This window comes from Mastigoproctus giganteus, chromosome 8 (genome assembly GCF_048544385.1).
Source record: "Mastigoproctus giganteus isolate SK-2022 chromosome 8, ASM4854438v1, whole genome shotgun sequence".
Lineage (NCBI taxonomy): Eukaryota > Metazoa > Arthropoda > Arachnida > Uropygi > Thelyphonidae > Mastigoproctus > Mastigoproctus giganteus.
Window position 1 is genome coordinate 22,770,257 of NC_143582.1, and position 12,181 is coordinate 22,782,437.

The window sequence follows — 12,181 nt, forward strand, 5'->3', positions numbered from 1 at the left end:
AGGATGAAGGCTTCTCCAGCAACTTTCCAGTTCCTTCTGTTTTGAGCACTGGCCATCCATTTACTACTCAAAAACTCATGAATTACATCTATCCATCTCCGCCTTTGTCTTCCAGGTTTTCTTCTAGCTCCTCTTGGGTACCATTCTGTTATTTTCTTAGTCCATCTGTCATCATGTCTTCTAGCTATGTGTCCTGCCCAAGACCATTTTAGTTCTTTAGTTTTGATAAGAATGTCCTTTACTTGAGTTTGCTGCCTAATCCATGTGTTTTTCTTCTTATCTAACAGTCTGATTCCCAATATAATTCGTTCCATTCTTCACTGTGTAGTTCTTAGCTTCTCTTCCTTTCTTTTGGTGAGTGCCCAAGTTTCACTTCCATAAGTCATGGTGGGGAGTATACATTGATTCATTATTTTACGTTTCAGACAAACTGGGATATTGCTCTTCAGTATGTGATTTGTATTTCCTGAATGCTATCCATCCAAAATTTATTCTTCTCTTGACTTCCAGCCATTTATCATTATTACAGCTAATAACTTGTCCCAGATAAGTATATGACTCCACCTTTTCAATTACTGCTCCTTCAATCATTATTTCCCTTTCCGTGGCATACTTGTTCATCATTTCTTTTGTTTTAGCCATATTCATCTTTAGTCCAAAATCCTTACTAACTGTGCATAACTGATTAAGATTTTCCTCTAATTCTTTGGGATCGTGGCTTATGACCACAATGTCATCTGCAAATCGTAAATGGTTTAGGTACTCTCCATTCACATTGACTCCTTTCTGCGACCAGTCTAATCTTCTGAAAGCTTCCTCAAGGGCAGCAGTAAACAGCTTCGGAGATATTGTGTCTCCTTGTCGAACTCCTTTCTCGATTTTAAATTTCCTACTGTCTTTGTCTAGTCTAATAAATGATGTAGCACTCTCATATATTTTCTTCAAAATCATAATATATGGAGTATCTATGCCTTGTCTTTCCAGTGCCCCAAACATTGCCTTATGCTGTATGGAGTCAAATGCCTTTTCATAATCCACAAATGCCAGGCATAATGGTGTTTTATATTCATTTGCTTTCTCCATTAGCTGTGATATTACGTGAAGGTGATCCATAGTTGAGAATCCTGTCCTAAAGCCAGCTTGCTCTTTCGGTTGATTCTCATCAAGTATTTCTAATCTGTTAGTAATGACCCTTGTGAACAACTTGTAGATATGGGATAACAAGCTAATTGGTCTATGATTTCCAATTTCTGATTTATCTCCTTTCTTATGCAGCAAAACTATGATTGCATTATTCCACTGCTTAGGCATCACACCTTTTCTAATGCACTTTGTGAAGAGCCTTGCCAGTTTTTGTGTTATGTCTCTTCCTCCCAATTTTAACAACTCTACAGTAACTTCATTTTCCCCCGGGGCTTTCCGATTCTTCATTTTCTTCAATGCATGTTCTACCTCATCAGGAAGAATATCGGGTATGTCGTATGTGTTGCTACTTTGCAATCCATCTTCCCCACTGCTGGTATCATTCCCTCGCTCCTTGTATAATTCCCTATAGTAGTCTTCTGCTATTTGAATTATGCCTTCTCTGCTGTTTATAAGTACACCATCGCTATTCTTCAGTTTCAGTATCATTTGTCTTTCTGTATTACTGCTCATGGCTGCTGATTTCAATCCTTTGTTTTCCCTTAATGCTTGTGCTACTTTTCTTGTGTTAAATCTTCTTATGTCCTCTCTGAGTCTCTTTCTAATGGCTTTGCATAACTCAGTATACTCAATTTTCTCCCTGTCAGTGTTTTTCTTGCTCTTCATTTGTCGTCTTTGGTTCATCATGACAAGTGTTTCTTGACTAATTTTTTCTTCTTTGGATTTCTGTTTCCCTATAGGTTTCTTGGGCTTTATCACTTTCAGAAAGTTGTAATATTCCTCGTCGATATCTTGGTCCTGAGCAGTCTGCAGAAGCTCAAACTTGTTCTTAAGTTTCAGTACATACTGCTTTTTCTCTTCCTCTGTTATCTCAAAGACCTTTGTATTATTTACTCGAGTCAGTTTTTTCCTTTCCTTTCCTACATCTATATCAAGTGTACATCTTACCATTCTGTGATCACTTCCAACATTTACCTTATTCAGGACGGTAACATCATTCACAATATATCTTCTGTTAGTGAGGATGAAGTCGATTTCATTAGTTGTTAATCCATTTGGACTCTTCCATGTCCACTTTCTGTTCACCCTTTTCTTGAAAAAAGTGTTCATTACTGACATTCCTTGAGATTCTGCAAATTCCACAAGTCTTTCACCTCTTTTATTTCTTTCACCAATTCCAAAATTTCCTATAGTTCCTCTTTCTGCGCTGGTTTGCCTTTTTCCAACCTTAGCATTGAAGTCCCCCCCATAATAATAGTGTAGTGGGTTTTCTGCTCATCTAGAAGACTCTCAATTTCAAACGAATTTCGAACGAACAGAGGGGTGAAGTGGAAGTGGTTATTTTATTTTTTTTTTATTTATTATTTATTTATTATTTTTTTTTTTTTTTTTGGCTGATGCTGCATAAGCTTGCTTTCTTGCATCAAATGCCTCTACTAATGCTAATGCTATTCTGAGCAAGAGGAAGAATCCCACCAGCATTGAGCATGATGAAGTCTACAAACATTTAAAAACAAAGTAGTAGTGGTAATAAAGGACAAAAAGAGTGAAAAATTGAAACACAACTAAAAATGCCGATATTTGTCAAAAAAATTAATCTGAAATCGAGTCGCAATTCATATTAAATGCCATTTGAATTATGAAATGTACAATGTATACAGAATGGAGAGGAATTATACAAGGAAGGCAAGGAGTTATGCTTTTGACCAAGATGTAAAACAGTACAGAGATGTAAAACAGTACATCCAAACAAGCAAGAACCTGCAGTATAACACTGGGTCTGTCTGGTGTGACATAAGCACTGGAAAAAAATAAAAGAGAAGAAATATGTCATAGAATCATATGAATGAGATAAGTATAATGAATGTCTATGCAGACAAATGGTGTGAGCCATCTTAAAATGCTGACAGAGTTACTATTCAGTTTTTATTCCAAATTTTTATCTATTTGGTTCACTGTCCACTTTTAGTTACAATTGGAAATTCAGAACTGAAAGTAAACTGTGAACATAACTTTTAACATTTCTTAACAAAATAATTAAAGCATCTAAAAAGACAATTACAATCACCAGTCATATTTTTAATTAGAAACTTATTCCCCAGTCTTCACAAATATAGTCATTTGCATATTTTATATGGCCACTTTCCAAACTACTAAAACATGTATACTTCATTGTTAATAATTTCTTATATAGCATCAGTATTATTATATTGGAATTTGTAGTACTGATTCTGAAAAATATACAAATTGACACTATCATAGAATACTAAAAATGCCTGAATAACATTAAAATGTTACACCTGAGTGCTTCTAAATTCAACCAGCTGGACAGAGAAAGGTATTACATGAAGAGGTTAAGGATTTGAAAATAACATTACCAGTGACTGCTTTTCCCATATGCAAATATTGGATTAAGGAAGGATTTCAAAAGGAACAGCTATAATATTATAACAAATAAAAAATTTCTTTGGCTACATTAGTGCTGCTGACAAAAAAAAAATTAATTAAATTAAAAACAAGGATATATTACACACACCTGCTGTGTGGCCTTCATCTGCAACTGACAGAAGACGAGGAAGATCTCTGTAGCTATCTGGACCAGCTACTATGTCAACCATTTTTTCTCTTTCAATCAACTGAGTTTTTAATCTCTCGGCCATACAACCTATCCAATATGAAAGAATTATTAAATATATTGCGTCCAGGCAAGAATGCATGCAAAATAAATTAAACAGCAACATTGTTATGTATCATTTCAAAAGCCATACCTTTAACGATTTGTGAATATGTTCTGACTACAGGGAAGCCAACAGTCAGGGACACATTGAAAAATATTATACATCTTAAAAACATATTGTATTAAAGCTAATTTTTTTTATTTGTTTGTTGCAACAAAAGTATCGTTTTATATGTGTTATGGCTGAAATAACAACTCAAAGTGGAATTCTTGTATTAAAACTTTATTATGAACATTCGAGTATGCAGACAATGGAGACTAAGTACTTTGCCTCTCTATTCAAAAGATTCAGAATACAAGGGTTACATTCCAAAACATCATGCATTTAATGAAGATGATCCAAAAACAGGAGAGCTGAATTTTCAGAAAAGTGTCTTCAGATATGTGAAAATAATTAAAATCTTGTACAGTGAAATCCTGCAGTCTGATATAGCAATTTTCAGGATGTTGCAATTGTGTTTACTAGGCTGCTGATCATTTCAAATGCCATACTTTTAATAATTTGGTTAAGACCCTGAGATAAACTCCTCAGGTATTGTTGTTTGGGCCATAATTTGTTCCAAGGGGATTGCTGTAACATATATTTTTTCCCAATGGAAATGTTACTTCAGACAGCTATTTATCAGCGTCACAAGATTTTGTCCATCTACTATTGAAGGAAAAGACCTCTTTTTCATTCAGGAGATGGTGCTCCTGCACATTATTCCCTTGAAATTAAGAAATTCCTAAAAAAAAATTACCAAATAAGTGGATTGGACATCGTGGTCCTACCAAGTGACTGCTCAGGTCCCCCTGATTTACCCCCCCCCAGGTTTTTTCCATGGGGCAATTATTATTATTAGTAGTAGTAGGAGCAATGGTATATGATGCAAGCAAGCTCAATAAAAAAAAAAAAAAAAAAAAAAAATCCAAACTACCCTTCCACAACAATAGATGAAAGTTTGTTTCAACAATCAACTACCTGCTCACTGAAGGCAAACCCCTCTGCACATCTATCTTGCAACCATCTTTCCTCAATTTGAATTTATTCTCCCTCAAGTGTGTAGTTTGAACAAGAAAAATTCCATCAGCACTGAGATTGAAAGACTGTCTATTCTTCCCAAAAACTGGATACCACAGAGAACCTAAAAATAGTAATAACCAAAGAATTTGCTGAAACTTTTTTCAGAAAACTTAAAATAAGTATATCTTGACTTGTAATGCACCCTGTATAATAAGTACACTGTAATCTACAGAGGAATTATTAAATAAATAGAATTTTGTTTTTATCATGACAGAAAAGATGATAGCAAACAGACTACTTGTGAAAAATTCATTCGTGGTGTGCATTACATCACTAAGTAGCAGTACCAATCAAGTTCCAGTTGTTTCTGGCAGCCATTTGAAAACAGCAAAACAACCAACAGTATGTGGGAAATGCTATTTCATCCTCATGAATGAATCAATCTAATCCCCAGTACATAACTAATATGTAAATTTCAGCATCATATATCATATATCATACATATATCAGCATCATGTTTTATTAGAATAGAGCCTATTCCCACAAATTTGGCTGAATATGCAAACAAACAAAAAAATAAATATATATAATTCCATATCATTATAGAGAACAATCACTACTTTTATAAAGCTTGTCAATATTTGCAGCCACAATTCTTTGAAATTTTAGAATTTACTACTTAATTCTTCTATTCATTAATACTATGTAAAAAAAAAAAAGGGAGAAACACTCTGCACTGGGAAATTGATAGTACAAATTAAAGAATACGAAACAAAAGAACTAATATTACATCTTTTCTGTTTACTATATAATTCATGCCAAAATTATATAAAATTCTGAGTTTTTGGTAGTGTAGTAGGCAGAACTCTCCTCCCTCCCCCAGGTCCCACATTTTCTGTATTTATGATGCTATTCAGTGGCCCTGAATAGTCTTGTAAATATCACAGAAAATTAAACATTGTAAAAGTTATGTATCTATACTGACATATAAAACACAATAGGTTTTATTTAAAGATAAGAATTTACAATTTTTTTTCAAAAGGTACCAACAATCAAGATTTGTAGGATGGGGGAGGCAGTGGTTCTGATCAATCTAGAAGGAGGCCCCTCTCAATTTTCTGCTATGCCACCAGTACTTAGTTGATAAGTACTCTTCCCCATCCATGGTGCCCCAATAGGTCATTAAAGATATGAGGGAAGGGGAAAGGATTTCAAAAAAATAAGTTTACAGACATGTAGTTTGAGATTATTTATTACAACCCATAATATGAATACTTCAGAGTGACTGTACTGTACTGCTATTCTATTACTTTTCAATAGTTTTCACAGAGGCCAAGGCAGTCATCATGTTGTGGGACAAGTTTTTCTATTAGTATAAGTATTAGGCATATAGTCCAAGGATGCCACAAGCTTTTCCTACACTAGCCAAAAAAATAATAATATTAATAAATAATAATAACTAAATAAAAATAAAACAAAGAAAATAAACAACCTATATGTAATTTTCTACAATTCAGTCTAAATCTTTTTCTCCATAATTTGAATTATGGCTTCTAGTTCTGGAATCATTTATAACAGTGAAAGTTTTGCCTTCAGTCATCCATCTTACATTATTATTGCTTGAAATTACCTTTTACAATGCCATATTCCTTGTTAACAGAAGTTGCACTGCTGTTTTAACACTGTCATCATTTTAAAACCTGTGACCCCATACTACTTCAATACTAGAAAAAGATTACCACTAAGTGTCAGATTAGTGCAACATGCAGAATGCTCCTACTCAAACATCTCTCCCATTTGAAATGGGCACAAAAGTTGTTGGGCTTCTGCAACAGCGTGAGTGTGCATTCTTATGCAGTACTAGAAACCTTTCTGGAGAAGCAGAGATGCTTTCATTTAATGGCAATACACAGACACATCAGTGCTGAACACTAAGTTACTGCACCAATTATTGCACCTGTTTCAATAAAGTTCACTAGAAAAATACCTGTTTGATCAAAAAACACTAAAGTCATCATTTTTCAAGCAAGCTTCACATTCTTGAACATTTCAAATCATGGAGAACCAAGGTGTTTCCATTCCAACACATTTTGTTTTTGGGTATAGTGATGAACCCTTATCTCCCATGACAATATGTTCAAGAAAATCTTGATCACATATAGAATACTGTTTCAGAAATGACAGAGCACAAGTCATGTCCACAAATTTTGTTAAACCCTAATTCCTGAATGATGTTGATGACTATTCCATATGACAGGCTTTTCCACATTGCTGTAGTTCTGTTGAATTGCATTTTCCATGAGTGCAATGTTGTCTGAAGTTCTTAGTGCTGTGGGTCCACTGCACTTTCACAATCATCTTTACTGACTCTTCTGGCACAAAATTCCACACATAATTTCATTACACTCTGTTGAACCTAACACATTTGCCATAAATTTCCATGAATTAGTAATGAATTTCTTCTGCCAACAGATTTCTGGTATCAAAAAAGTGAATTAAGCACAAACCTCATTCGTGAACCACTGTTCCAATCAAACCACCAAATTCAACTGACTGATACACACAATGGGAGACATAGCAGGTAAACCGACAAGCAGTGTTATTAACCGTGATTAACAAATTTCACTGCCATAACCAGTATAAGTGCAGGTGGTCTGGTCATGAAATAATAAATCTTGTAAACCCACTCACTGACTGCCCCTTATATTATATTTAAAGAATTTTTTATATGTTCGTGTGAGGTGCCTTCGTAGCTAGGTGGGAAGGAGCTGCAGTGCGTAGCACACGCTTCTTGATTAGACCGGGGTCTGAGCCCGTCACCACCAAATACGGAGGATGCGGAAAGGTCAGGGAATGACCACCGCATATCCCGGAGCAATATGGCCTTAGTTGCTAATGCTCCTAAAAAAACAAATAACATATGTTCTTGTGATAAAATTTTTGTGGACGATGGCAGTTTAAACCCTTTGTCAAGGGATGATGTGAAGTGATGCTATTTAACTATAACTTGAACTATTTAAAGTTATAGCTTAAAAACTTTTGGCTAGTCTAGGTATAGCCCACATACATAGCAGCTTCCCACGGGACTCTATTCTATACTACGGAAAACACAACAGTAAGGAATGCAAATTACATGCAAAGAATTAAAAAGAATACCAGTTATTCAAAGGTAATACAAAAATCTAACAATTCTCACCTAATATGCCAAATTTAAGTGAAACTTTACTTTTTTCATGTTTTCGCTTATGTTTTAAATACTTCAATTTATTCAAACGATCCCATATTTTTTGCTCTGCTCCTTCCCTTATGGCACAGGTCATTATAAGAATAACATCTGCCTAAATTTAATAAAAAATTACAGTTTTATGATTAAAGGTAAAATTATACAGTATAATGCAATTTATCATATTTATCTATTTTCATTGAGAAAAATATATGTAGAAATTATTCAGACATGAAAATATAATTTTTAAGCAATAGCAGAAGTACAGTAAAATTTATACAATATACACTGGTGTTCAAAGAAAGTGCATCACCCCTGAAAATTGTAATTTTTGTCTGAATAATGTAAGTATATGGCGATATTTCTTACAGATTGCATCAGATAAGACTGACATGCATAGGTGATGATGTAATATTGCATCAGCTGTTACTTTCAGCTATATAAGCATGTTTTGCAAGAGTTGCAGTCATTCCTTGCTTGTGGCAGGATGGCGAGTTACGTGCAGTTGATGCCACAAAGAAAGAGTGCTATCGTTGCTTTATGTGAGGAAGGATGTTCTTCCCATCATATTGCTTATAGAGTGTCTTGTAATCAGTTGGCAGTGAGTAGATTTCTTTCCAAACTCAAGAATACTGGTTCTGCTGATAGGAAAAAAGGAACCAGATGCAAATGAGTCTCTACGCCAAAACAGGACTGCATTTTGAAGCGCTTAGGCCTTAAGAACCATAAAGCTTCTTTGTCTGAGCTAAAAAGAGAATGGGAAGAACATACAGGAGTGGTAGCAAGTGCAGTAACAGTCAGAAGATGCCTCTTCAAAAATGGACTTGTAGCCTGTCGTCCTAAAAAGAAGCCCCTCCTCACACAAAAAATGAAAAAGGCCCAATTAATTTCATGTAAGGAGCAAGTCAAATGGAACCCCAAGCAGTGGAAGTCAGTTATTTCCTCGGATGAGAAGAAATTCAACCTGCATAGCTCCGATGGGAAACAAACGATTCGCCGTAGATGTGGTGAATAATACCATCCAGATGGTATGGTGCCTACCGACCTGACGTAGCCGAGTGGTCAGGAGCGAGAGTGCATAGCACACGTTCCCTGAGTGGACCAGGGTTCAAACCCGTGACTACTAAATACGATAAATATTTGCATTGAAGATTTATTGTAAACTCTACTGACTTGGTTGTCGTGCCAGAGTATAAACAGAAAATTTATTTATTTTACAGTGAAATTCCCTACCAGCCAAATGATATGGGGATGCATTTTGTATCACCTGCAGTTTATAAAAGGTTCCATAAATGCCAATGGATACCAGGCTATATTGGACAGCAACCATTAGAGACCATTTCAACCTGCCAAGTAACTGCATCTTTCAGGATGACTCTGCTCCTTGTCATCAGGCAAAAAGTATAAGTAGGCACTACTGTAGTTACTTTAGCTTCATTTCTGCATTAGAGGTTTGACAGTAATGTGTTTACATTTGTTACAGGTGAAAAAATGGTTGGAAGGCTGATCCATTACAACCGTTAGCTAGCCAGGAAACAGCTGAGACCTGAATCGTACAGAGAACTGTTGGCATCATGTGGAATCTGCAGTTGCCAGAAAGAAATCAAAGACCCTTCGTGAACTTCAGGAAGCCATAATTTGTGTTTGGAACCATGAACTATCAGTTGATTATCTTCAGAAATTGATCTTGTCAATGCCTCGACAGTGTGCTGCTGTCATCAGGGCCAGAGGCGGTTAAACTAAATATTAGTTTGCACCTGGTGAACTTTTCATTTTGTTTTCCATTTAAAATGATAAACTGAAGCAAATTGAGGGTTTCTGATAATATTTCAGCCATAATTGTCGTGTTTAGCAAAACTGTTGTATAAAGATTGCAAATGCTCTTTTTGGAATATTTTGAGAGCACCAGTCAAATATTACTTAGCTTTGCCTTAACTATTAATAAATATCTATTGTTTATATTTCTATTTGTGATGCTAGTCATTAATGTAACATACCATCACGAAAAAAGGGTTAGAAATGTGAAATTCCTAGGTGTTGCACTTTCTTTGAACACCAGTGTATATTAATATATATATATACAGTATATAATAATAAAATAATACTATGATACCACGTGAAAATTCTCTAACAAATAGGTTTTATTAAACTCATATATAATACAAACTCAATACTACACTTCCTACAATTCAGTCTAAATCTTTTTACGCATAATTGGAATTTATGGCTTCTAGTTCTGGAATAATTTATAAAAGTGAAAATTTCGCTTTGATCATTCATCTTACATTACCATTGCTTGAAATTACCATTTCAAAAAATGGTAATTGTATAAGGCAATTATTCTTACAATTTCCTTATAAAATTACTTTTACAGTGCCATATTCCCTGTTAACAGAAGTCTGTCCTTGTCACTTGGCCATTGTTGCACTGCTGTTTTAAAACTGTCATTGTTAAGGGGTGGTCTTGTCTAATCAATCTGATAAGTTACTATGGTGCAGTGACCAAGGAACTGGAAGCAAAAAATAATTTTGATATCATATACTTGGATTTCAGCAAGACTTGATACTGTTGCACATAAAAGACTGATGTACAAACTGGAGCAATGTGGCATTAAGGGCAAGTTACTGCTATAGATAAAGGGATGATTAAGTGGAAGAAGACGGAGAGTGGTTATCAATGGGCACTGTGCTTCATGGACTAATGTTATTAGTGGAGTTCCCCAGGGTTTAGTGCTGGGCCCATTGCTGTTTTCAATATTTATCAATGATATTAATGAAGGTATATCAGGCTTAAGGTCCAAGTTTGCAGATGATAAAAAGGTTGGCAGGGTGGTTAATGACAGTCATCAGGGTGAGCTACTGCAACAAAGTCTAGGAAAATTGCATCAATGGATTAAGAAATGGCAGTTGAAGTTTAACATTGACAAATGCAAGGTACTGCATATGGGTAGCAGTAACCCAGAGTAACGTAACTTATCAACTGTGTGGGTCTACATTCAGGGTTGTTATTGTTATTTGGTTTTTAGGAGCATTAGCAACTAAGGCCATATTGTTCCGGGATATGCGGTGGTCATTCCCTGACCTTTCCGCATCCCCCGTATTTGGTGGTGACGGGCTTGAACCCCGGTCTAATCAAGAAGCGTGTGCTACGCACTGCTGCTCCTTCCCACCTGGCTACGGAGGCGGCAAAACATTCAGGGTAGTGGAGAATGAAAAAGACCTGGGGGTAATTGTGCAGTCAGACATGAAATTCTCTGAGCAGTGCAGACATGCTACCAGGACAGCTCATGGGATTTTGTCAATGATATACAGAAACACTGCTAGCAGGGAAGATAAGGAGGTGATTATCCCTTTGTGTAAGGCCATGGTTACACCATACCTTGAGTACTGTATACAGGTCTATAGGCCTCACTTTAGGAAGGATTTAGATCTGCTGGAATGGGTGCAGAGAAGGGCAACCAAACTGGTAAAGGGAACAAAAGGATGCTCTTACCTAGAAAGACTTCATTTTGGCAAATTGCAGCATCCCAAGACTAGAAACCTGTGGGGAGATCTGATTGAGGTGTTTCAAGTCGTGGATGGATGGATTTAGTAAGGTGAATGTTAATAGCATTCTTCCACTTGCTGAGACTACACACACGGGGGGCATAAATTCAAGTTGTGGAAGGATGGTTGCAGGATAGGTGTGCAAAAGTTTGCCTTCAGCAAGTGGGTAATCGATTGTTGGAACAGGCTTCCATCTGTTATGGAAGTGTATGGGTTGAATAAATTCAAGAAAAACTACTAAAGCTGAGCAAAAGAAAGGCTCCAGGAGTAAGCAGCATACTTGTACATTCTGTTATATTAAAAAGAACTGCATTAAGTGCATCATCCTTTAAGATTGCTGATGGAATCATTATCAGACTCTGAGATAATCCCATTGAACCTAAGAAGCACTAATATTTCTGAAATTCACAAGAGAAGTGAAAAAGACATGAAGAACAACCACAGACTGCAAAGTTTGTTTTCAGTGGTGAGTAAGATCATGGAGTCTGTGGTTAAGAGTACAATACAGAACCAACTTCATAGAAATAGTA

At 35.8% G+C, this 12,181-nt stretch overlaps 1 protein-coding gene across 1 annotated transcript in view; it reads right to left on the reverse strand.

Annotated features, from left to right (window-relative positions):
• The window catches only part of LOC150081360 (mitochondrial tRNA methylthiotransferase CDK5RAP1), a 101,048-nt gene that overhangs the window by 59,092 nt on the left and 29,775 nt on the right, over nucleotides 1-12,181 (reverse strand). The window contains exons 3-4 of the mRNA XM_090380182.1: nucleotides 8,080-8,221; nucleotides 3,680-3,808 (exon numbers count right to left, since the gene is read on the reverse strand). Coding sequence (XP_090236308.1) covers nucleotides 3,680-3,808; nucleotides 8,080-8,221 — 271 coding nt within the window. The remainder of the gene's footprint in view (nucleotides 1-3,679; nucleotides 3,809-8,079; nucleotides 8,222-12,181) is intronic.